The sequence below is a fragment of the Megalobrama amblycephala genome, linkage group LG5 (assembly GCF_018812025.1).
Source record: "Megalobrama amblycephala isolate DHTTF-2021 linkage group LG5, ASM1881202v1, whole genome shotgun sequence".
In the NCBI taxonomy this organism is placed as follows: domain Eukaryota; kingdom Metazoa; phylum Chordata; class Actinopteri; order Cypriniformes; family Xenocyprididae; genus Megalobrama; species Megalobrama amblycephala.
In genome coordinates this window covers 33,685,669-33,711,323 of record NC_063048.1, presented here as the reverse complement: position 1 = coordinate 33,711,323, position 25,655 = coordinate 33,685,669, and the positions used below count along the sequence as shown (strand labels likewise).

At 36.3% G+C, this 25,655-nt stretch overlaps 1 protein-coding gene across 6 annotated transcripts in view; it reads left to right on the top strand.

The window, feature by feature from the left end:
* rps6ka1 (ribosomal protein S6 kinase a, polypeptide 1) overlaps positions 1 to 25,425 on the top strand; it is an 82,579-nt gene extending 57,154 nt beyond the window's left edge. The window contains exons 1-22 of one of the 6 annotated variants that reach the window (XM_048191922.1): positions 1,337 to 1,486; positions 5,319 to 5,372; positions 10,521 to 10,637; positions 12,933 to 13,014; positions 13,801 to 13,881; positions 14,801 to 14,880; positions 14,954 to 15,060; positions 15,242 to 15,279; positions 15,366 to 15,508; positions 15,616 to 15,686; positions 17,522 to 17,610; positions 17,831 to 17,895; positions 18,006 to 18,108; positions 18,633 to 18,763; positions 20,547 to 20,675; positions 21,000 to 21,089; positions 21,212 to 21,370; positions 21,849 to 22,010; positions 22,737 to 22,813; positions 22,938 to 23,055; positions 23,136 to 23,273; positions 23,364 to 25,425. In XM_048191922.1, the coding sequence (XP_048047879.1) occupies positions 1,445 to 1,486; positions 5,319 to 5,372; positions 10,521 to 10,637; positions 12,933 to 13,014; positions 13,801 to 13,881; positions 14,801 to 14,880; positions 14,954 to 15,060; positions 15,242 to 15,279; positions 15,366 to 15,508; positions 15,616 to 15,686; positions 17,522 to 17,610; positions 17,831 to 17,895; positions 18,006 to 18,108; positions 18,633 to 18,763; positions 20,547 to 20,675; positions 21,000 to 21,089; positions 21,212 to 21,370; positions 21,849 to 22,010; positions 22,737 to 22,813; positions 22,938 to 23,055; positions 23,136 to 23,273; positions 23,364 to 23,486 (2,199 nt within the window). In that variant the 5' untranslated portion in view covers positions 1,337 to 1,444 and the 3' untranslated portion in view covers positions 23,487 to 25,425. Of the gene's footprint in view, positions 1 to 1,334; positions 1,487 to 5,318; positions 5,373 to 7,966; positions 8,311 to 10,520; positions 10,638 to 12,932; positions 13,015 to 13,800; positions 13,882 to 14,800; positions 14,881 to 14,953; positions 15,061 to 15,241; positions 15,280 to 15,365; positions 15,509 to 15,615; positions 15,687 to 17,521; positions 17,611 to 17,830; positions 17,896 to 18,005; positions 18,109 to 18,632; positions 18,764 to 20,546; positions 20,676 to 20,999; positions 21,090 to 21,211; positions 21,371 to 21,848; positions 22,011 to 22,736; positions 22,814 to 22,937; positions 23,056 to 23,135; positions 23,274 to 23,363 lie in introns of those variants that run through there. The other 5 variants (XM_048191920.1, XM_048191925.1, XM_048191918.1 and 2 more) reach the window with 5 other exon arrangements.
* Positions 25,426 to 25,655: the final 230 nt, after the last annotated feature.

The window sequence follows — 25,655 nt, the reverse complement described above, 5'->3', positions numbered from 1 at the left end:
CACTGTGCCGAAACACTGAACATTGCCTCAGATCATGCTTGTGAGGACATGTTCCAACTTTGGTCCAAATGCGATAAAGCACTGAGATACAACCTCATATCTGTTTTCACAAGCGCTATGTAAAATTCGTTCACAAATTTTTCAAGAACGGTTGGAGCTATTGGAAAGCTAAATTATTTGCCAGCGTGGTCTGCAAACCATCTAAGACGAGTTCGAAAAAATCAAAATGGCAGAAAAAATTATTTTCTAGCCTTTGTGTTTCAAAAATTATCAGCATAAACATGAGTGAAACTTTGGACAGGTGGTGGCACTAGAGGGATTGAGCTAGAGATTCCAAATTAGATGTGGTTAATGTTGGGACTGTCCTCTATCATTGTGCCAAATTTCGTTGACACATGATTTGACTGAATAATCATTCTTTCTGATCAATTCAAATTTTACTTTATCCCTTAATCTGCTATCATTAGACCCAGAATTGATCAATTATTTACATTTGCTGATTTGGCATGTTTTAAAGGGTTTCACTCAAAAATGAAAATTCTGTCATTAATTACTCACCCTCATGTCGTTCCACACCCGCAAGACATTCGTTCATCTTTGGAGCGCAAATTAAGATATTTTTTGATAAAATCCGATGGCTCAGTGAGGCCTCCATTGCCAGCAAGACAATTAACACTTTCAAACGGCCAGAAAGCTACTAAAGATGTATTTAAAACATGTGACTACAGGGTTCAACCTTAATGTTATGAAGCAACAAGAATACTTTTTGTGCACCAAAAAACACGACTTTATTCAACAATATCTAGTGATGGGCGATTTCAAAACAATGATTCATGAAGCTTCGAAGTGTAACAAATCTTTGGTTCGGAGCGCGCATCAAACCTCCGGTTTCACAAACAAGGCTTAAGCTAGTCCTAGACTAAAATGCATGTTTTAGCTGTTTTAAATGTAAGCAACTTACATTGTTTTGTCTCAAGATACACACTGTTTTTCTTTCTATGTCCTAATTGAACTAAGGCCTAATCCTGGCTTATTCTGAGCCCTGTCTGTGAAACCAGGCCTAAAATAGCTTATTAAAACACTCAAATGAAATGGAAACCCCTCCACAATTAGAGATGCTCATAGATTGCACAAGTGGTGGGGATATTACCCACCACTTACTTCCTCAGCTCAAGCCATTGGAGTGTGGAAACATGTCCATTTCAATACAAAGAAAGGAATTGAGTGACTCAGGTTGACGTGTTAGTTTTCTCTGAAGTTTCACCATTTCCTACTTTCTACCCTCATCTAAATACACATGACCCTTCTAGCCCATGCGTTTTTTTTTTTTTTATATTTCCTCATTTCTCAAACCTCAAGAGGTCTGTGTGTGTGACAGAGAGAGAAAGACAGAGAGCTCTTTGACGGACAGCATCTGTCCTCAGTGACATGGGTCAGGGTGGAGATGTGGAGGCATATCTTCCGCACCAAGCCACGCATGCAACAGGCAAGTGTACTTGTCCTTTATCTGAGGGGACCGAAAGAAGTATAGTAGAGAGGTTTGTTTGGGATGAGATGAGAGGGACAGGAAACGCATAATCTCGCCTGTGTTACCTGCTCTTTTCAGTTGTGGTTGGGAATGAGAGAAAGTCTGTGTGTTTTACTGCAGCATCATTTGCGTTTGAAATGTTCTTGTTCTACAGCTGTTTTTTTTTTTTTTTTGTAAATGAGATTTTTTTTCTTTGTGGGCACATCCCTCATTTGTAAGCTGTTTCAGTATGACTTTTCTGTTTGACCAAACTTCTGGTTTGAAAATTTCTGCAACAGGAAGCGTCTGGTTTACAATGCAAAAGCTGCAGCCTGAAGCTTCATGGGTTGCTTAGTCTTGCGAGAAATATTGGGTGTTAAATCCTGTGTGGTTTCACTTTAATATTAATCATTTAGTTAAAAATTCTGTCGAAAACATGAATCTTTTTAGCACGTACTGGAGAGCTTACAGAGATGTGCTCACTGCTATTACAAAATAAGATGTGAGACTAATGACAGCGGAAGAGCTTTTTGTGCATCTGTTTTCCCCTTTTGCTGTTTGTGCTGTGATAGTGGTCATTTTGAAGCAGAGTGAAAGTAAAGTGAAAGATCAAATAAGTTTCATATAATGTGCATAGATGTTAAAGGTGTTAAAGTCAGTGTTGAATGCAAGAGTGACTGCAGAAAGAGATTATTAGAGAAGTTTCTCCCTCTTTCTGTCAACCTCAGCTGAAACAGGAAGTTTCGAATGATACAATTTGTTTAGTTTCAACACTGAACGAACGACCATATTCAGTTCTTCCCTACAGCATTTGACTGACTCTATTCTATTAGGTCATACGACCCACTATTCATTCTCATTTACTATACTGGTAACACTTTACGGTAAGCTTTATTAGTTAAACAGTAATTAATGTATTAACTAACATGAACTAACCATGAGCAATACATTTGTTACTATATTTACTAATCTTCGTTAACATTATTTAATGAAAATACAGTTGTTTGTTCAATAAGTGCAGTTCATGTTAATGTACTTAACTAATGTTAACTAATGAACCTGACCATTATATACAGTTAAGCTTGAAAGTTTACATACCCCTTGCAGAATCTGCAAAAATGTTAAACGTTTTAACAAAATAAGAAGGATCATGTTATTTTTTTATTTAGTACTGTCTTGAATGAACTATTTCACATAACAGATGTTTACATATAGTCCACAGAACAAAAAAAATAGCTGAATTTATAAAAATGACCCAGTTCAAAAGTTTACATACCCTTGATTCTCAATACTGTGTGTGGTTACCTGGATGATCCATGACTGGTTGTTTTGTGATGGTTGTTCATGAGTTCCTTGTTTGTCCTGAGCAGTTAAACTGAGCTCTGTTCTTCAGAAAAATCCTCCAGGTCCTGCAAATTCTTTGGTTTTCCAGCATCTTCTGCATATTTGAACCCTTTCCAGCAGTGACTGTATGATTTTGAGGTCCATCTTTTCACACTGAGGACAACTGAGGGGCTCAAACACAACTATTAAAGAAGATGCAAACATTCACTGATGCTCCAGAAGGAAACACGATGCATTAAGAGTCAGGGATATAAACTTTTTGAATTGGATGAACAGGATAAATAGTACTTTTTTGTCTTCTGGGAAACATGCAAGCATCTTCTGTTGCTTCCGAAGGGCTATGATCTTTAAACAAAATAAGAAAAACTTGCACATCCTCTCAAGTTTTCATCCCCTGACTTTTAATGCATCATGTTTCCTTCTGGAGCATCAGTGAATGTTTGAACCTTTTTTAACAGTTGAGTTTGAGTCTCTCAATTGTCCTCAGTGTCAAAAGATGGATTTCACAATCATTCAGTCACTGCTGGAAAGGGTTCAAATATGCAGAAGATGCTGGAAAACCAAAGAATTTGCAGGACCTGGAGGATTTTTCTGAAGAACAGAGCTCAGTTTAACTGCTCAGGACAAACAAGAGACTCATGAACAACCATCACAGAACAACCAGTCGTGGATCATCCAGGTAACCACACATAGGGCCCTATAATTTCCGCGATCACGGAATCGCGGAATCCTTTCATAAAAACGGAATTTACTATGTAATGCGGAATGTCATGGAATTTGTCAAATTTTTGATGAATGAGTTAAAAGCAGGTCAGTACACTTAAATTAAATCGCGATATAGACTAGTGTCTGTGAATATTAAACCGCAAAAAGACTACATGAATCCTGCATGCCTGTGTGACTCTGAAATGAATGATGCAGAGAAGCGCGGTTTCATTTACCTCACAACGCCTCACACACACTCGCGCGGGGGCGCACGCACGCTGAAGCACATGCGACGCTCGCGGTGTTTTCGTCCTCTGTCGCCTCACTATATGAACTCACAAATTCATCTCCAGAGCTGCTCTGAAAGTCACTTCATCAGCATTTAACCGCTTCGTTAGAGAAAACTACCGTCATAAACACAGGGAAACTCAAAGCTCTAGGCAAACCGTCAAAATAAAAGTTCGATTTAACTTGACAGAAACATATTACTGTTGTACAGTAGAATTTAGATATTTTTATATTTAATTATTAAAATATATTTTTAAACAATAATCTCAGTGTTTCTTCCATGTTTTAATTTTAACAGTAAAGCTCTGTTGTGCAGCACATTGTTTGACAAAAAAGTTTAATTTCATGATTTAAAAGATAAATTAAATGGTATGCGTTGATTTGATTGCCAGAAAATTTTAAATACACAACAGAACTTCTGGAAAAAAAAAAAAATCATAAAAATATATTTTTTAATTAATAAATATTGTTGTTTTTAAGAATTCGATTAATTAGACATGCTTTTTGATTATTAAAATGGAATTAAACCGTTAAAATGGAATCCAGAAAACAGAATTTGGTAAAAATAAAATTTGAGGGGAAAGAATAAAACGTTTATCATAGGGCCCTAAAAAAAAATATTTTTTTTGTTAAACTTTTATTAAATTGTTGGACAAGATTAATTTTTTCAATTAATTCGACATGCTTTTTGATTACTAAAATTTAATTTAACCATTAAAATGGAGTCAAAAAATAAATAAAACAGAAAAAAACGGAATCCAGAAAAAATAAAACGGAATTTGGGAAAAAATAAAACGGATTTCATAGGGCCCTACACACAGTATTGAGAATCAAGGGTATGTAAACTTTTGAACTGGATATTTTTTATAAATTCAGCTTTTTTTTGTCTTTTTTTTTTTTGTCTTGTGGACTTTATGTAAACATCTGTTATGTGAAATTCAGGACAGTTCTAAATAAAAAATAACATGCAATTTTTATTATCTTTCTTATTTTGTTAAAATAATATTTTTGCAGATTCTGCAAGGGGCATGTAAACTTTCGAGCTCAACTGTAAGTCTTCTGAAGTCACATGATAGCTTTATGTGAGAAACAGGCCGAATTTTAATCTGAATCTGAACTTTAATTGTAAATAAATCTTTCATTTTATTAGGAACTTTTAAATTAATCAATTTCACAAACTAGCCCGAACGATTCATTTGCTAACCTGACTGACCTAGTGCTCGAGTTCAACTCACTGACATAAACACACTGGGGTGGAAGATAATTTCTTTCTCTTTGTGTCACAGAAAGCGTATGACATGATTTTGAGTTTTGGGTGCACTATCCCTTTAACTATCAAAACTTTGGTGGAGAGAAGAGTCTTGATTTCTTAAGTGGTTCATCAGTGCACAGGAACGGAAGTGTAAATACAAAGAGTCGTTTTGTCCTCAGTTTGATTTTCTGTCACTTTTTCCTCCCAACCCCACATGAGCAGTTCAAGTCACAGATCACCTGGGTAGAGAGAGAGTTTGCTGACATTAATGTGAAGGTAAGACCCCTGATCTTTCTGCTGCCACCTGCTTTCCTCTATGAGCTCTATCATACTGTCTGTCAAGCTGGGGTTCTAACAGGATTTACAGTAAAGGAAGAGAGCATGCCACAAACTCTGAGCCGTCCTGAGTGTTTGTTGTTTCTTCTGATTATGACTTCCTCTTGTAATATCAGGCTGAAGTGGTCAGGGTCAGAGGAAGAACCTGTGTTTTAAAGCACCACTGTATTATTAGCTCAGTTGATGGTGAGGGAGGAGAACACTGAAAGGGGAATTCAGCCAAGCATAATGGCACAGGATGAGCATTTTAGTGTCCACCCGACGGAAACAGACATTCAGCCACATTCATCGTTTTCTGGTTCTGTGTAGTTTTCATTCTTTCTTGCCTGTTCTTTGTATTTTCATTCATTTGTTCTTTTTTAAGAGTCCAATATTGTATTTGTAACCATATAATGTATTTGTTCCAATTTTTATATTATTCTTACATTTTCTTATTAGAGACACCAAACTTGGTGGGATGGTCTGAAATCCCCCTATTACTCAGGCGGCTAGACACACATCTGTCAGACATTACGTCGCTCTATTTATTTATTTATTTATTTATTTGGTTCTCAGGAACCATGAAGGCTAAAATATAAGCATTTCATTTTCCTGAAAAACCTACTTTTTCAAACTTCTCCTAGGCTGTCTCTCCAATCTTCACCAAACTTTGTACAAAGCAGCTGTAGACTTTGCTGGCAAATACATTTAAGCATGGCAAAGATATTTATCAGTTAACCCTTTAAACCCTTAAGTGTACCATCGGTGGTACACCACCTCCCATAAAAAATCAAATTACTAAGCAACCACTGACAGGAATAACAAAATAGGTATCATTTTAAAGCTTAGAAACTTTTTAATGCATCTAACCACTTTAACCACCCTTAAAGGTGATAAAGAGGATCTTTTCGTCGACTGAGAAACCAAAGACTGTTACTGAGTTTTTGTAATGAGCGCATGCATGAGAACAACCCCCCTCCTTTCGAGGGAACGCCTCCCAAAACTCGTGCACGAGTATTGGAAAACGAGTGTTTACCACCGGCATTCGCTGTGTCGTGTTAGCGGATTCATTATGTCTGACTCACCTCAGGTAACTCATAATCTGCAGTTGTTACTCCTGTCTCCAGACAAAAACATCGCATGCAGCGCCTGTGGAGTGTAGAAAGTTACTGGAGCGCGCAGCCGCGCTCGTCTCTCACAAGGAACGTCATGGCAGTGATTGACAAGCCAGAGGGCCAATCCGTGCACGTCTCTCACAAGGAACGTCACGGCAGTGATTGACAAGCCAGAGGGCCAATCGTTTACGCGATGATCGCGTAAACGATTGGCTGATGTTTTTAAGGCCCTACCTGGTGCACAGATGATGTATATTAATATTATTCCTTTCAGTGCACCTAATAAATAGTCTTTTATCAGTTAGTAAAGACAGTTTCAAGTAATATTGCAAAAATGTATAAAACAAAACATCCTCTTTAGCACCTTTAACGAGTGTTGAGTAGTTCCTCTTAAGTAAACCGAAGTGTACCGCCCGTCGGCGCCACCTAGCTATGAAAATATTAATAAGTATATTTTTCAAAACTAATGCCTTGATCAACACAAAATAGGTGTCATCTGAAAGCTTAGAGTCTGAACTTTACAATGAATGTTACAAATTGATTAACTTCTAAGTAGTGCTGAGTTATTTCAAATGTTTCAAAAAATACTTTTTTGATCTATGTACTGCAATGTGACAAAAACATCATACAGCTCAGATAATCATGTGTCGTATGTCATTTGAAAGTTCTCACGGAGTAGAATACAACAGGCATAATTGTTTTGGGCTTTGACTAAACTTGAGCGAGTTTTTGTATGTGAAGCCTCCAAGACCCATATGTAAATGACATACAGATGCGGCATTTGTCGTGTTTTTGCTCGTAGTTTCATGAAACATGCTCAGATTGTAGAAAATGGCACATTATTTACAGCAGATTCCAGTGAGTCCAAAATCAACACAATCCAATGCGTCGATCACAAGATATTCCTCACGGAGTTACAACACATAAGGGTGTTAACTAAAATCAAAGGTAGCTTTCACATGACGTTTTTTGCTCATAACTTCATGAAGCATGCACAGATCATAGAACATGGCTGATCATTTCCTACAGTGGATGCTCCCAATTAAAATGAGCCCAAATCAACATAATGGAGGAACAACTTTAAAAATGCTCATTAGGGGGGTATCAAGGGCTAAACAAAAAGGCTACCTTGGTTCCAAATGCTGTAACTTTTAATGCTATCACAGCAAAATTTGACCCAGATGCAGCTCACATGTAGAGGAACTTCACCAAAAAGAATTAAGTTAAAAAAATATATATATATTTTAATATAATATATTATTATATAATAAAATGGTTTAAAATATTTTATTTCCTCTATCTAACTTTATTACTCCTTCTGACACGCATTATTTGTCACATCCTCCCTCTCTCTCGCTCTCTCTCTCTCTCTTTATTTTTTTCTCTCACCAGTTCTGTTTTCAGGTCTGTCTCTTCCTTCCTCTTCCTGCCTACTTTAGTTGTTGAGCAGGGCAGAGCACACACCCTCAGTCCCATACTCACATTCACACGCACGGCCAGACCTTGCTCGCTCCCTCTCTGGGATGAGTTTTGTTGTCTATGGCTGCCCCGACTGCAGGCAGATGGGGGTAACAGTGGAATGCCCTGGCTAGAGGAGGGATGAAGAGATGGAGAAAGAGAAGAGGAAGTTTAAAGTCAGTCAGTTATTGACTCTCTACCTGTTCAAGCGGCAGCACAGTAAGACTTTAGCGAATGTCACTCAGTCCAGTGAGGAGACGAACAGCACCACGAACTCTGCTCCATCTAGTGCAGCTTTAACTGATGAACATACAACATGGACACCGGTCAGTGCGCACACACAGTATAATCACATTGCTTCGTAGAGGAGTCGTTGTTTGTTGTTGTTGTTGTTGTTGTTAAGGGTGGTTGTTTGGTGAGAAAAGGAAATGTCACATTTGTTTTGTTGAATTGGGCCACACTGGTTGTCATGTAATCATACTCTTCTGAAATTAATTGCTTGAAGTCAAACATTCAGATAAGATGTTATTGACTGGAATTTTGTTACAAGACATCAAGTGCGTCTTTCGTCTGGTGTATCTGCAGGAGAACATCTATGAAATATGTCTCGAAGCTCTGTGACACTTGGCTGTGGTTGTTTTTCTTTCTTTCTTTCTCTCTCTAGATTTTTTTTTTCATGTTGCTTGTGTCAGCAACACCCTAAAACCTGTCAAATAAAAAAAAAAAATCTTCCTTTTTTCAGCTAACTGAAAAAATGTATGAAAAGTACAACAAATTGCCATCTAAAAATAAACGCTTTTCAGACATTGATAAAACGGCGAGCCTTTTGAAGTAAATAAGTAAAATAATGAGAATAATAACAATTTGTTGATGTGATAGTAATTCAAAATATTATTTTAACCACAAAGAAATTAATAAATGAATCTGACTGAACCAGCAGTATATCTCAGATTCCTAAAATCCACCTTGACTAGCATTTATTATATGATGTAGACTTATGTTTTGTCTGGTTGTCTTCTGATAAATATTCATTTAGCTTAATTTTTAAAGATATAATCCCCCAGTTTCACAGATAAGGCTTAAAATGCATGTTTGAGCTGTTTTAATTGAAAGCAACTTGCACTGACATTATCTTAAAATATGTCAATGCCATTGTTTTGTCTCAAGATGCACTCAGTAATGTTTTTTCTAAGGCATGTTTATAAAAGCTACTTAAATATCCTAATTGAACTAAGGCCTAATCCTGGCTTAATCTAAGCCCTGTCTGTGAAACCAGGCCTACTTGTACATAAACCATAAAACTGTACATAACAGAAATAAACAAACAATAAATGGGTAGTTCATTCAAAAATGTTGTTCCAAACCTTTATGACGTACTTTCTTCGGTGGAACAAAAAGATATTTTTTTGATGACTGTTGTTAACCAAAACCACTTTGAATGACCATTGACTTCCATTGTATGGACTTCCTTTGTATGAGACATTTCTCACAATATCTTCTTTTGCATTTCACAAAAGAAAGAAAGGCATACATATTTTAGAATGGCTTGAGGGTGAGTAAATGATGATTTGATTGAACTATTCTTTTAAATGATTTATATATTGTTTCCATTCCAGTGATGATTTTAAAGGAGAATTAGTCAGCATTATGGGTTGTGTACAAGCAGCTGTTTTTCTGATATTAGTCAAACTGGGTTTAATGCTATTGTTTGTGTGCTTTTTTTTGTACCTGCCAGGTTCTCAGAATGCAGTGTTTAATTTTATATCACCCATTAACCATTTCCTCCCAAAGATGTTTCGCCCTCTCTATTTTCTCTTTCTCTTGTCACAGAGGAAATGTGACATATAGCACTTTAATTCCAGCAGAGTCTACATGATTTCTATCATGTACTATCTTATAACTGATAGACTAAACTGATAGAATAAACTGATAACACATTCTGATTGTTTTTCTTTGTGGCTTTAAATTGCATGAGCTTCTCACCTGCACCCCTGCTGCAAAATAAACTTGCAAAATAACCATTGAATAACAAGTGGTGGTACCTTAATGTTCTTGGATGATAATTCATAAATTGCAGTTTCGATTCAAAGTATATGCGACTGATCCCTGAAAAAAAAATCTCTGGTATAAATATTATTTAAACATTTTAATGCACTTTATCTCCTGCAGGGGGCGCTTTGTGGTAAGTGGAATCCCCCTCTTGAGAGTCTGAGCCTCATTTGGATCTCATAATGTTGCTTAGGCAACTGGAGATATTTGTCTTCAGTGGTATTGATTAAATCTTGAAATAGCGTGCGTTGTTCTGTGACATATACATGGTAATCCACTCAAGCAGTTACTGTGAAATGATTAAAGCAAATTGCCCATTGTTCAGTGTCCTCCTGCATAGGATATTATGTTCACTTAACCCAGCTTTAAGCTTTAATAATCAAGCTTGTCTACCTGGTCTGATACGCTTGGTTTGATATTACATATTTTATGCCAACTACCCTGATATTTCTGTGGTTGATATCCATTTCTGTCTTTTGTGTTGTAGGAAGATGGTGAGATCAAGGAGATCAACATCACACATGTGGTCAAGGAGGGGGCAGAGAAGGCAGACCCCTCACAGTTTGAGCTGCTCAAAGTGCTGGGGCAGGGCTCCTTTGGAAAGGTAAATATACTCTCATATGCACAAACTTTAAAAGGAAGACGCTTCTATACTGCTACATCTGTTAATAGATGTCTTGTGTTTGTCAGCTTTGATGTGCGAGATGCTGCTGAAACTGTGACGGCAATTTTCAAAAGCAAAGACTAGTTAATGGTGATTTTGTATAGGTGTGCAGAGGGTTGACCATGGTTTCACTGCTCTGGACCAGAGCAAACAAGAATGAATGTGAAAGTTGGTAATCCTCCCAACACACCTATCACCTGCGTCTGGGTTATGTACCATCCAGTATAGAGAACTGAATAGAGAATGCCTTATAACTTATAATTCCATTTCTAAATTTTGAATTCAAGATGCAAAACAGGATCAAATTTGAACTTAAGAATGTAGAATAGTACATTGTATTTTTTAAAAAATTTTAAAACTTTTTTTTTTTTTTTTAAAGAACCCTAACTTTCCTTATATGAACCAGGTTAGAAGAACACCTAATCTTCCAGAATGCTCTAAATGATCTGGAAAGATATAAGTTTCCCAAATGCATTGTTAGCCAGCTGTAGTCGCAAGTTCTGTTGTAACCTACAAACATTTAAAAAGTTGTGTGGTTGGAACTACTATTCTGGACCTGTGGTTAGATGTAAAGTTTCTTGTCAGTATGACGTGGACTCGATTAGATCATGCATTTTATCAAAATAAGCAATCTAACATGCGGTACAATCTATATTTTTCATTCCAATTGTTCCAATTTCATTTTATGTCTTTTAGTTTGTCAAGACAAGAGAACATCATTTTTGAAGACTGCATATTTGCTCTACTACCCCGGGGGGGGACAAAAATAGCAAAGTAGCCCTCAGATGCCAATCATGCCATTCTTTTTATTTAAACAATAATCCAACATTTATTTGATCTCATATTGATTAATTATCAGACGTTATCTGATGTTGAACTAATGCAGTTCAAATGACACATGCGACAAAGTTATATTTTGGGTAAATTGTTTTGACTAGTTCATTTCTCCAATGATGCATCATAGTATGGTAGTTAAGGAAAGTGTTATGTAACTGTAGAGTACTGAATGGTACTCAAATATCAATAGCCGGGTTTCCATTACAGATTTGCTTAACTTTTGCAATATTTTCTAAATGTCAATAAAAATGACAGTGTTTCCATTAACTGATGTTATGCGACTAAAACATAATTTTCTCCTCTCATGATAAGTCATTCCAAAAAACATGGCAACGGATGTTTGTAGGTTTAAGTAACTTTTACATTTGCCAGGTGACCTCTAAACGATTGTTTCCATTGCAGTTTTGTGAAATATTCCATTTTCTTTTTTGTTAACAACTGTTGAATTTTCTTCTGTGAACAGCAGTATAAAAACAAAAAGCAACTGTGCAAGTTTAAAACCCATCCCACCCCCTGGTTGACTTAAGAGTAAAGAAAAATAATAAATACATAAATACATAAAGTAAAATAAATAATAATAATAATAATAAAAATAAATTAAGTAATATTAATACATAAAATACAATAAAATATTTACAAAGATTTTAGAAAAGAGGACACAACATTAAAAGATGAATGCCATAAATTGACAGTTTTCACATTAGATCCATGTATGCGACAAGTTGAGAGTTCCATTGAGATAATGTCCAACAAATATACTGCCCAGGTTCGTCTGTCCATTGTGTGAGGCGGATTCCAACGGTCGACTAGCAACTTTTTTGCTGCAGTGAGAGCAGCCAGCAGTAAACATCTTTGTTGGACGGACAAGGTGGAAATATTCCATTTTCAAATTGCCTGAAAAACCACCTCATGTGAGCGTAAAAATTTTTTTTGCGATATATGGGAGTTTTTGCGAAATTGACGTTTTTCCATTGGGTGTATTTTCAATTTGCAATTTCAATTTGCACAATTTGAAGGGTAATGGAAATGCAGCTAATGACATTTAAGGACCTTTTTTCTAAGTAAATGCAACAACATTTAGCAATGACTTGTTGAATATATAAACAATTATATTTACCTAGGTTGAATATAATCATTAAAGATCTCTTCCTGTCATTCAATTCAAATTCAACTTCCTTTAGGAAGTTTTTTAACTCATCAATTAGAAAAGATACAGTTCTTTTTTTTTTCCCAACTCTGGTGTGTGTTATCAGCAAAACTGAGTGAGTTTTTACCAGGGCTTTTATAGCACATTCTTTAATAGCATTCTTTAAATATTTTCAAAAACTGATTTAAATTGCATGCAGACAATGTGACTGAATTGTTTAGTGAAAACATGTTTTTTGTGTGTGTGCACAGGTGTTCTTGGTACGGAAGGTAACCCCTCCTGACAATAACCAACTCTATGCCATGAAGGTCCTGAGAAAGGCTACACTCAAAGGTACAGCATCAGTGTAAACACACACACCACAAACCACACTAGCTTCCTTTGCTAACATAAACAGTGTTTCAAAAACAGCTACTTTCATTTCACATTGTTCTCCTGGGCTGTTGAATTTTTTTTTACTCTAGTGTCACTCCTAGTTTCTGTGTGACCACAGATAACAACCCTGAGTATTACACCAACCATGCTTTTAATTGTTCTCACAGTGAGATGCTGTAAATAAAATGTTTTGTTATATTACCTCAATTGCAAATTTGCATACCACTCTGAGTGAGGTTGCAGGTTAACGGTAACTCCTCTGCGGGTACACTCACTTCCTGTTTTTTTCGTGCATGTACCCCAATGACAGAAAATCCCACCATACATACAAACCTGAGGTTTTCAGTTCAGGTATCTGTTTACTGAAATCTCAGTTGTTCCCTCTTTCTACCTCCCAAGCATGTGAATTGGGACGCATCTTATGTTTTCATGAGAGCTGATAACATCACTTCCTACAAACAAATGCTATCAGATAAACTTCTGCTTCAGACATCCTTCTGTTAAGCTGAATCTGCTGATTCATTGGTCACTTACAGTAGAAAATGTTTTCATGCTTGGCTCTTATCATTCTTGAATATATGAATTGCATAATTGTGATTTGCTTGGTGGTTTTACAGATGTGTTTTAGCACTGTTGCCCAATATTACAATACATAAAGTCGAATTACTCAATGAAGTTTGACTTTATGTTGGCTGTGGCCAAGTATTTCATCTCAAAACCCCTGTGAATTTGTTCTTGTCACAGTGAGAGATCGTGTGAGGACTAAAATGGAGAGAGACATCCTGGCAGACGTCAACCATCCATTTGTGGTTAAACTCCATTATGGTGAGTTAGTGTGACGTCTGTTCTATGGGACATTGTAATATTTTGCCATGCCATTTCCTCCTCTTTAAAATAATAGTTTGCTCAAAAATGAAAATTATATCATTTTTGCTTTCACTGTCATGTCATTCAAAATTCCTAATGACTCCATGGATCAAAAAAACAGAGATTCTGAGGACTGAACTGGTCTCTTCTTTCCCATGTAATTTCAGTGCATGTGGACTGCAGATGCACCCTTAAAGTATCCCAAAAGCAGCCCATTCCAAGACTCATGATAGCTTTGTTTAAATTGTTATTCACTAAAAACCTTGCCATCCACCCTTACTCTCCTTGACAAGTTTATGAAAGAAGTAGTGAAGTCCAATTGAGCTGGATCATTGCAATTAATCAGTTGAATCAATTGATTCAATGATTCAGTCACAAATCAGACTACTCTGATTCAACTTACTGACTCCACAGTTTGGTTGCAGTGGTTAACAGCCAACCGGATGGGCTGATATTTAGTGAATAACAACTTAAAATTTGGTCTTTTGGTTTTTGAAGCTTTAATGACATGATGGTTATGATTTTTGGATCAACTGTCCCTTTAAATGACACAAAAGGCACTTTGAGTGGAAGTGGAAGTCAGTGATAATACAGCTTGTTGTTGAAATTTTATTAAGCAGGAATTATCAAATCATTTTAATTCAGTGTTCCTGAATAATTCTTATCCTCTAATTAATGTGAAGAGTACAGTTGTTGTTGTTGTCGTCCATTACATTCATATTGAGTAATTTAACATTGCAGTCATGCAATTTACCTTCTTGGAAGCCTTATATTATACAGGAAGCTGTGGGAGCTTATCATTAATTACTAACAGATCAGATAAACTTCATTGTTAACACGCTGGTCGTAAGCGCACTCTTTGTGTATATGTGTTCAGCCTTTCAGACTGAGGGTAAACTCTATCTGATTCTGGACTTCCTCAGAGGGGGCGATCTATTCACCAGGCTGTCAAAAGAGGTATATAATACTCATAACAATGAGCACAATATCTTTTTCTCCTTTGTATTCACTCAATCTCTTTGGTGTGCAGGTGATGTTCACAGAAGAAGATGTGAAGTTTTATCTGGCTGAGCTGGCACTGGGTCTAGATCACCTACACGGTCTCGGCATTATCTACAGAGATCTCAAACCTGAGAAGTACTTAACACACACACACACACATTGAACATAAACTCATTGAGGAGATACTTGACCTTACAAACACATGTACACACCATGAATTCTTCAACTTGTGCTGGATAAGACCTCAGTTACTGTGATTTTAACCTGACTGACTCAAAATGGCATTACAAACATATTTCTGTGTTCAATTTTCTAGCATCCTCCTGGATGAAGAGGGCCATATCAAACTCACAGGTACAATAAAGACACTGTGCTTTATCAAAGGATAGAGATTAAGTGTTTTATTTAATTGGTGTAATTGGTTTTGTTATTTCTGTCAGATTTTGGGCTGTGTAAGGAAGCTATCGACCATGAGAAGAAGGCTTACTCCTTCTGCGGGACGGTGGAATACATGGCTCCAGAGGTGGTTAATCGGCAGGGACACACCCACAGCGCTGACTGGTGGTCATTTGGGGTACTGATGGTATGTCCAGATTCACATAGAAATTGAGAAAACCTGCTTTGATGTCACTTAAATTGAGTCCGATTTGTTTGGATTTAATGGTTGCTTTCTGCTTCTCTTTCATACAGTTTGAGATGCTTACCGGGTCACTGCCATTCCAGGGAAAAGACAGAAAAGAAACAATGAATCTCATCCTGAAGTGAGAATCTTTTGATTTATGATGTTTTCATAGAGATGAAGCCTAGTCTTAAAGTAAATAATGTTGTGAAATTGTTATTTTAAATGAAGCATTTAGGATAAATGTGTTTTAGTAATGATTGGGCTTGTTTTTTGTTCAGTTAATCAGAAACTTTCCATTTCACTGGTTTACTTCATTTGCTACTAGCGAGCTGTTAAACGAAAAACATTTTAAACATAGCATCAAATCAGCATATTAGAATGATTTCTGATGGATTGTTACACTAATGCCAAGTGAAAATTCAGCTTTACCATTACAGGAATAAATGACATTTTAAATTGGAATAATATTTCACTATATATTACAGTTTTTATTGTATTCTTGATCAAGTAAGCTGCACTGGATAAGAGATTTCTTTAACCCTTGTGCGGTCTTCGTTTGGAAAGTACACTCAGGGTCTTCGGGGTCTCCACAGACCCCAGGCAACAAAATGCAATTTTGTAACAAAATACTTTTTTTTTTTAAACAAATGTAATTTTATTCTGTTTATTAATGTTTTTACTCCATGTTTGTGCAGGAGGATTTATCATATTTATTAAATTTATATAAATAAATTTAAAAATATTTTTTTAAATAGGTTTTTGTACAAAAACAGCTTTTTATGTAAAATTCACTTTATAAAAGACCCACATTTCTAAATTTCATTCATGGGGATAACATGGATAATTTGACATGGTTTAGTGTAAGATTTTTGCCCATCTTTTGGAAAATGCAGTTATAAAAGTAAAAAAAAACTATCATTTTTACCAGTAGATGGCTGCAGAGCTCCACTATTTGCTATGTGTTATTTGACTGACTGAAAGACATCTTTTCATAAGTTTTTTTCAGTTGGATTCATATCTAAATAAATATAACAATAAAGCCTACTTTTTGTCAAAGTTTAGTATTTTTTGTAATGAAAAAAATCAGTTTTTCAATATTGTTACATTATGATGAGACTCCACTTAGAAAATGGACAATATTCATCCTCAAAATCAACATTTTTGAAAAACTTATTTTTTTCAGTACAATAAAATGCTAAACTTTAAAAAGTCATTTTTATTGTCTTTTATTGTCATAATTGTGATTTCATAATATTTAGATATAAATCCAACTGAAAAATACTTGTGAAAAGATGTCTTTCCGTCAGTCAAATAGCACATAGGAAATAGTGGAGCTCTGCAGCTATCTACTGGTAAAAGTGATATATTTTTTTTACTTTTAAAACTGCATTTTCCAAAAGGTAGACAAAAATCTTACACTAAACCATGTCAAATTATCCATGTTATCCCCATGAATGAAAGTTAGAAATGTGGGTCTTTTATAAAGTGAATTTTACATAATAAGCTGTTTTTGTATAAAAAAAAATATATTTATTTATTTATATAAATTTAAAAGATATGACAAATCCTATAAAAACTGCACAAATATGAAGTAAAAACATTAATAAACAGAGTAAAATTACATTTGTTTTTTAAAAAACAATTATTTTGTTACAAAATTACATTTTGTTGTCTAGAAGACCCTGAGTGTGACCCTTTTTTTACACTAACATAAAAACAAGATATCACTCAAAAAATTTTTTTTTTCTTTGTAGATCTAGAAAGTGTTAACAACTGTACAAAGTTTCATGTCATTTGGACAAAGAGAACATTTTTTTTTAATTGAGCAAACATCGTTTGGGGTCTGTGCAGACCCCAAAGACCCTATAAGTGTTAAAGAAAGTCTTAACCACCCCAAACGTTTGAATGGTAGTGTATATGTTGTGAGCATTATTCAGTGTCTGAGTCATGATCATTTTTTGGTTATCTCTTCAGAGCAAGGTTGGGGATGCCTCAGTTCCTGAGCGCTGAAGCTCAGAGTTTACTGAGAGCTCTGTTCAAGAGGAACCCCACCAACAGACTGGGTAACGTATACACAGTCAGATTGTTTGTTTTATATATTATTTGTGATTTAGTTTAACCTTTTAAACAGCATTAATAGCTTCCTTTCCAAATTAATTCAGTTACATTGATGTATTTGACATTAGATTAAGGTAATTGAAATGAACATTTTATTTAAATGTTCTATATTTTCATAGTATGGAGTGTTTTTTCTTGTTTTATTCATACTTTAACTGTTACCAGGATCTGGATCAGATGGAGCCGAGGAAATCAAACGCCATTCGTTCTTCATGACAATTGATTGGAATGTAAGATCATACTTCAGATTACTGCAACTCTAAAGAAGTACTTCTATTACAGACTTGTCCTCCCAACCAGTTAGAGCTGAATGTAACAAGAAATGTATAATCATTTTCAGAAACTCTTCAGGCGAGAGATAAAACCCCCGTTCAAGCCAGCAGTGGCCAGACCTGACGACACCTTTTACTTCGATTCGGAGTTCACTTCTCGTACACCCAAAGGTGAGAGGTCATATCTATGCGAGAGTAGTTAGGCCACTCAAACTGACATTTAAAACAAACTATGGGGGAATTTAAAGGGATAGTTCATTATGTGAAAAACAAAAAGAGGAGTTTAGAAGAATGTTTGGCATAAAGTTGCTCTTTTACATATAATACATGTGGATGGAGACTGTCAGGGGCTGTCAAAAAAAGACAAAAAAAATTCATAACAGCACTAGAAGCTATTCTTCTGAATCTGTACGATAGCTCTGAGTAAGGGACGGACCAAATGTTAAGAAATTAATCGCAAAATGTATCTTTGGATGACTATTTCTTTTTTGGGTGAACTATCCCTTTAATAGTGTCCAAGGTCTTTTCATGAATAAGCTAGTCATAGAACAGATGGCTGTGTTTTCTTCCTGATCTTCAAGCTGAGCTCGCTGCAGTAGATTTGGAGCTTTGGGTGGATTTTTCAAATGTCATCAGCAGCTAAAATGGAATATGCGTGTGGGCTTCATGGTTTCTTTGCTCTTGGCCTTTCTCAGATTCCCCAGGCGTTCCTCCCAGCGCCGGGGCTCATCAGCTCTTCCGGGGCTTCAGCTTTGTTGCCACAGCGATGCTAGAGGAGGAAGGCAAAGAGGAGCCCTCTCAACCCCCTCCACACCCTGTGGTACAGGTAAAACAACTCTTTGTGACATTTCCCTTCAGCTTTTAGATGCTGTATGACAATATTAAAGGGTTGAATGTTAGGCTTGAATTGATCTGTGGCATGCTGTCAGAAAATAATTATGTTTTAGTGCCATGTTACAAGTTGGTAATTGCTATAACTTTCATGTGATGCTCATAAAGATGCCAGAAAAGATGTGTGACATTAATATCTGCAAGGATTATTTAAGAGGCGTTCACTTATAGCACAATTAAATCGTATCAGGTTAGAGTTGAACTTGTTTTTAACCCAGAACATGTCATGTAGTCATCCTATGATTTATGATTAAGTGAATTTATCTGACCACTAGAGAGCAGTATTTCTACCTTTTCAGTTTGTTTTACTTTATGAAGAGTGAGTGTAATACAGTTTAATAGACATGATGCAGTAGTTAAATGTTAAAGGATTAGTCCACTTTTAAATACACTTTTCCTGATAAATTTACTCACCCCCATGTCATCCAAGAAGAAATGAAGGTTTTTGAGGAAAACATTCCAGGATTATTCTCCTTACAGTGGATTTCAATGGCTACCAACACGTTGAAGGTCAAAATTACAGTTTCAGTGCAGCTTCAAGGGCTTTAAACGGTACCAGATGAGTAATAAGGGTCTTATCTAGGGAATCGATCGGTCATTTTCGAAAAAAATACAACCGTTTATGCTTTATAAACAAAATATCGCCTTGAACGTACTTTCCGCTTCCGCATTCTTCATAACGTTTACGCTGAATGTCCTACGCCTTCCCTAATTCAAGTTACGGAAAAAAACGAAACTGGCGCCACGTTCGTTCCGTAAGTAGAATAGGGAAGGCGTAGGACATTCAGCGTAAGCGCTATGAAGAATGCGGAAGCGGAAAGTACGTTCAAGGCGATATTTTGTTTATAAAGCATAAACGGTTGTATTTTTTTCGAAAATGACCGATCGATTCGCTAGATAAGACCCTTATTACTCATCTGGTATCGTTTAAAGCCCTTGAAGCTGCTCTGAAACTGTAATTTTGACCTTCAATCTGTTGGTAGCCATTGAAATCCACTGTAAGGAGAAAAATCCTGGAATGTTTTCTTCAAAAACCTTCATTTGTTTTCAACTGACAAAAGAAAGACATGAACATCTTGGATGACATGGGGGTGAGTAAATTTATCAGGAAAAGTGTATTTAAAAGTGGACTAATCCTTTAATGAAGGATGTGACTTGTGGAAAATGATTTCTGCAATCATAAGTGCAGTGTAGTAATTCTGTAAAATGTAAATGTCTTTACTCCGTTTTTAGTGATATTCTGTTATCCGTTATAATCTCTACTGAGTTCAAACTAATAATGAGTAGTGTTTGTGTCTGTGTGTGAAAAGATGTAATTACTTTGTAATTATTAGATTTTACTGTTGATGGTGTGTGTGTGTGTGTGTGTTCTTGTATACATGGTTTATGAGGACAAAGATTTGTATAACAACATGGGTATTACAACGTAAATATGGTTTATGAAGACACTTCTTGTGTCCTCGTAAACCAAATGGCTTAAAAACATACTAAATGGTGTTTTTTTGGAAATTCAAAAAATGCAGACAGTTTCCTGTGATTGTTAGGTTTAGGGGTAGGAGTAGTGTAGAGGGATAGAATATATAATTTGAACAGTATAGAAACCATTACATCTATGGAGAGTCCCCGTAAACTGCATATACGTGTGTGTGTGTGTGTGTGTGTGTGTGTGTGTGTGTCTGTTCTAATATTCTGTTCTCTGTTGTGTACCTGCCTCCAAGCAGCAGCTTCATGGTAAGAACATCTTGTTCAGTGACGGTTACGTGCTGAAAGAGGACATTGGCATGGGCTCTTTCTCTGTCTGCAAACGCTGCATACACAAAGCAACCAACACAGAGTATGCAGTAAAGGTTAGAGCCTCACTTCCCTAACTTGTCTTATAATTGTACTCAAGTCATACAGGTGTCTTTGAATTCATTTCTCTCATTGGCATCAGCATTTTTGGTTAGGTTAGATTAGTTTACCTAACCATCTTGCATTTTACAATCAATTCCTTTGGTTTTTCAAGAGATATTCGGATGCTTTGTGGAACATATCTTCATTTAAATAAAATATATTTGCTTTTAAATTCTCTTTTAACTAATTGTCATCATTAAAAAGATGAGGCTATGTTCACTAAAAGGGTTTTTAGATACATGTGGTCTAATACATAACCTACTGTATAATGCTGATAGGTAATTGATAAAACAAGCACCGACCCATCTGAAGAGATTGAGATCCTGCTGAGATACGGCCAGCATCCCAACATCATCACTCTCAAAGATGTAAGTACAATAACTTAAAAAAAATAAATAAACACAATTATCTAATCTGCAGGAATCATCTGCATTTTTTTAAATATGACAGAGAGAGAAAAATACTACCACTCCAACATGTTGTATTTCAGGTCTATGATAATGGGAAGCAGGTGTACCTGGTCACTGAGTTGATGCGAGGAGGTGAGCTGCTGGACAGAATCCTCAAGCAGAAGTTTTTCTCTGAAAGAGAGGCTAGTGCTGTGCTGCACACTATCACAAAAACCGTGGAATACCTGCATTCTCAAGGGGTGAGAAAACATGCATGGATGAACACAATCACATTTATTTTGTAGATAAAAACTTGCCACTAATACAGAATCTGTCATTTATAATTCACAGCTTGTGACAAAGCCTAGATTTTCCCCTTGTTTTTAAGGGTGTTCCCCAAGGCTCTTCCCTAGGCCCTCTTCTGTTCTTTAGTTTTTATGTTGATGTCTTTCCCAGAAGAACCACAATTGATAGGGTTCTTTGGATTAACATTATACTGTAGTTTTTTAAAGCATTATAGAAGCGGATGAAGAGAATTGGGTATAATTGGGGGCAATTGTAACACTAAATATATTATATTATAGTCTTTCATAACTACTGTACTATTAATGGTACAGTTAATATTTGGTGGATATAAATGTTTTGCACCTAAAGATGTCAGGTAGATTTGTAGTTGTTTGTGAGTTTTGCAGCAAAATGTAAGTTATTTTATCCCTTGTGTTCTCTGTTTTTTTACAGGTTGTGCACAGGGATCTGAAGCCCAGTAATATTCTGTATGTCGACGAGTCTGGAAATCCAGAATCTCTGCGCATCTGTGATTTTGGCTTTGCCAAACAGCTAAGGGCAGACAACGGTCTCCTCATGACACCCTGCTATACTGCCAACTTTGTAGCACCTGAGGTGAGTGGTTATTCTCAAAACTGGGAATGGGAAATGCTGTATAGACCAATAAACAGTATCTTTGAAATCTCTCTCACACACACACACACAAACACACACCTACACCTACTAAGGGAATGTAGAACCCTCATTGGCCATGCCCCTCAAACTTCAGCCAGTCACCTCCCTTTACTACTTTAGTATGCCCAATGTTTTAAACTTCAGTGTTAATGAAAAACATTCAATTTAACCATGTAGGGTTCTCTACAGGAATTGTTGGTAGCAAAACGCAGTTTGTTTTAGGGCTGTCAAACGATTAATCGCGATCAATCGCATACAAAATAAAAGTTTGAGTTTGCCTAATATATGTGTGAGTAATGTGTGTAAATAATATGTATCTATAAATACACACAAATTAATGTATATATTTAAGAGAACTATGTTATTTATGTACAAAAAAATGTATTTATATATAATATAAATTATATAAAAATATAAATAAATACATATACTTGTAAATATTTCTCAAATATATATACATGGATGTGTTTGTATTTATATATACATAATAATTACACACAGTACTCACACATATATTAGGCAAACTCAAACTTTTATTTCGTATGCGATTAATCGTGATTAATCGTTTGACAGCCCTAGTTTGTATTATGTGACTTTAAATTATCTGGGGTCAGTGATGTGGAGTTTTAATATTTTTCTCAATATCTGTTCTGTTTTGTGTTGCAGGTACTGAAGAGACAGGGCTATGATGAGGGTTGTGATATTTGGAGTCTTGGAGTATTACTTTACACTATGCTTGCTGGGTAAGAACACACACACACATTATCTTCCATTATTAATAAATATTACACTCTCAATTTCAACACATACTGTAAACACTGAAAACCCTCCCACAATCATTTTTCCTTTGGTTTTTAATTGTTCCAGTTTTACGCCATTTGCCAACGGACCAGAAGACACTCCAGAAGATATTCTGAGTCGGATAGGAAGTGGCCGCTTTACTCTGACGGGAGGCAACTGGGATGCGGTGTCTGATGCTGCCAAAGTAGGCCATGACCCCACCCTTATCCATTCAAACCTCTCTGACAGGATTTTATTTTCTTACACACATGCTTTTCCATGCAGGACTTGGTCTCTAAGATGCTCCATGTGGACCCTCACCAGAGGCTCACAGCCAAGCAGGTCCTGAAGCATCCGTGGATTGTTCAGAGAGACAAACTTCCCAACAGCCAGCTACAACACCAAGATGCCAAGCTTGTCAAGGTACCGCTGCCATGAGGCTATTATTACACATATTGTATATAACATAAATGTTGGTCTATTACTTCACCTACTACTACTTTCTCCTCACAGGGGGCGATGGCCGCCACATACTCAGCGCTGAAGAGTTCCCAACCACCCCCTGAGCTAAAGCCCATCGAGTCCTCATTCCTGGCGCAGAGACGGGTGAAAAAGCTCCCATCCACCTCTCTGTAGAGAACGAGAAGATGAAAAATGGAGAAGTACTCCTGACTGAATGCAGTTGTGGAAAGGATGGATGGATGGATGAAAGAACCACACTGAAGCTCTACAGACTAAAGACGGTCTCTTGAACCTGCCCATGACATCAGCACTGGAGTGAAGCTGTCAAGCATGCTAGGCAAGGCAGGTGATTGGCTGATGAAGTTTGAGGGGCGTGGCCAGTGAGGGTTCCGTACTCCATTAGGAGTAGATGTGTGTGTGTGCGTCTGTGTGTGTGAGATTTCGAAATCGGGTAAAGGATACTGTTATAAAATAGATGATATTCCCAGTGCATTTATGTCTTGGTACTGTAATCCTTAAATAACAACACTGAGTTTTTGATTTTCTTTTTTATTTCTCAGTTTTTGTTTGTTTTGCTTTTTGTTTATTTTTTTTATCTCTGTAGTTTGGATTTTCGTGTTGATTTGTCTGTTCTTGGAAGCTTTTCTGCAGTAGTTTTCTCTTCGTCCGTCTCTCCCTGAAAGCTCAAAGTGGCCTTCAGCAGAAAGAGAGATGTTCCAGTATAATATTTCACCCAGATGAATGAGTAAAGGTTAGATATATCTTCCACAATGATCCGGTAAGCATGTTCACAAGACTACCAACCTAAACACGGTGGAGAATGGAAGTGCTCTCTGCATGGATTTGTACAATGCTGTCATGTTTCTTTCTTGTTTTCCCCAACTCGGCACTTTTACTTGGTGAACCTGTCAGCACTGGTGAAGACTGTTCAGAAAATGTCTCCTTGTTTGTTTATTAAAGTAAGGAATGAAAAAGTCTGAATGTGAGATGACACCCGAAGCTTGTGGCATGGAAAAATGTTGCTTTCATGTGATTTCCAGTGTTTTTTTTTCTTCTGGATATTGACTGCTGTCTCCTGTGTTTTGATTTTGTTGCTGTTGTTGCTTAAAGAGAAGTTATTTTATAAAGGGACATTGAGCACAAAATGTATAAATATGACAGCTGAGAAAACGATTTAATGATTGTGTATATTTTTATCTGTCTATCCTATTCCTTGTTCACCCTGTGTTCAGAAGCCCAGTGTGGTGGAACTATCGACTGTATTGTGCTCAGGATGTTATTAGAGATGCCTTGCAAATTCATGAAGCCTCGCTCAAGTATTGCACCCTTTACCAATCAAACATGTCTTATCAGTTTTAAGACGTGCTTACAGTATTGTTTTGCATTGCCCTTTTCAGAAATTCAGAATTTTTGAATTGAGTTATAAAAATCATAAAAAATCAGAAAAGGATGTAGTTTTGATTATTCGTTTTACCAAGGATAGTTCACTCCAAAATGAAAATTGTGATCATTTACTCACCCTCATGTCTTTCCAAACCTGTATGACTTTCTATATTTCACAAAAATAAAATAGGGACCAGGAATCCATTTTCACCCTGTTGAGGAAAAAACAAAAACATGGGCATTCTGCTATTGATATAAAGGGATACCGGTTTGGAATGACATGAGGGTGAATAAATGATAACAGAATATTCACTATTGGGTGAATCATACCTTTAAATCTTTAAAGTAACTGGAACAGAATTTGGAATTGACCCAAAGTGTTATAAAAACAACATACAGTCTGTCTCTCTAAGTGTGCATTCTGTTTCTCCCAAACTTTATTTGCTCTTTGTGTGGTATTTGGCGTTATTCTTGCCTAAAAAAAAAATGTGGTTTTGTTTTTTTGTCTTTACTTGAAGAAAAAAGGCTTTATTTACTGGGAGTCACAGCATTCAGTCGTATTACTGTGTAAATGTGTTTGTTTCTCCTGCCTGATGTTGGGGTGGGTGGGCTGGGTGGTGTTTGTGGTAAACGGGTGTAAATTATCACCCTTTGCTTTTACAGTTAAGGGCCTGAATTCAAGAACCTTCATCCTGATGCCTTTCTATTAAAAGAAAAGAAAAAAAATAAACTGACTTGTCCTGTCTCGCTTTCCTTTTTTATTTATTTTATTTTTTTTTTTTGACCTGACCTGACCTTTTACTTTCTGTGAATGAATCATAATTGGGACCATGTGAGGTCTCCACCTCATTGTATTTGTCTGTTTTGGGGCATATTATATATTTCTAATCTGCTCATTTGATTAATATAGTAAAAGTCAGACTACATGAAAGCTTTGTAGACCAGAATTTAGGCCATGAT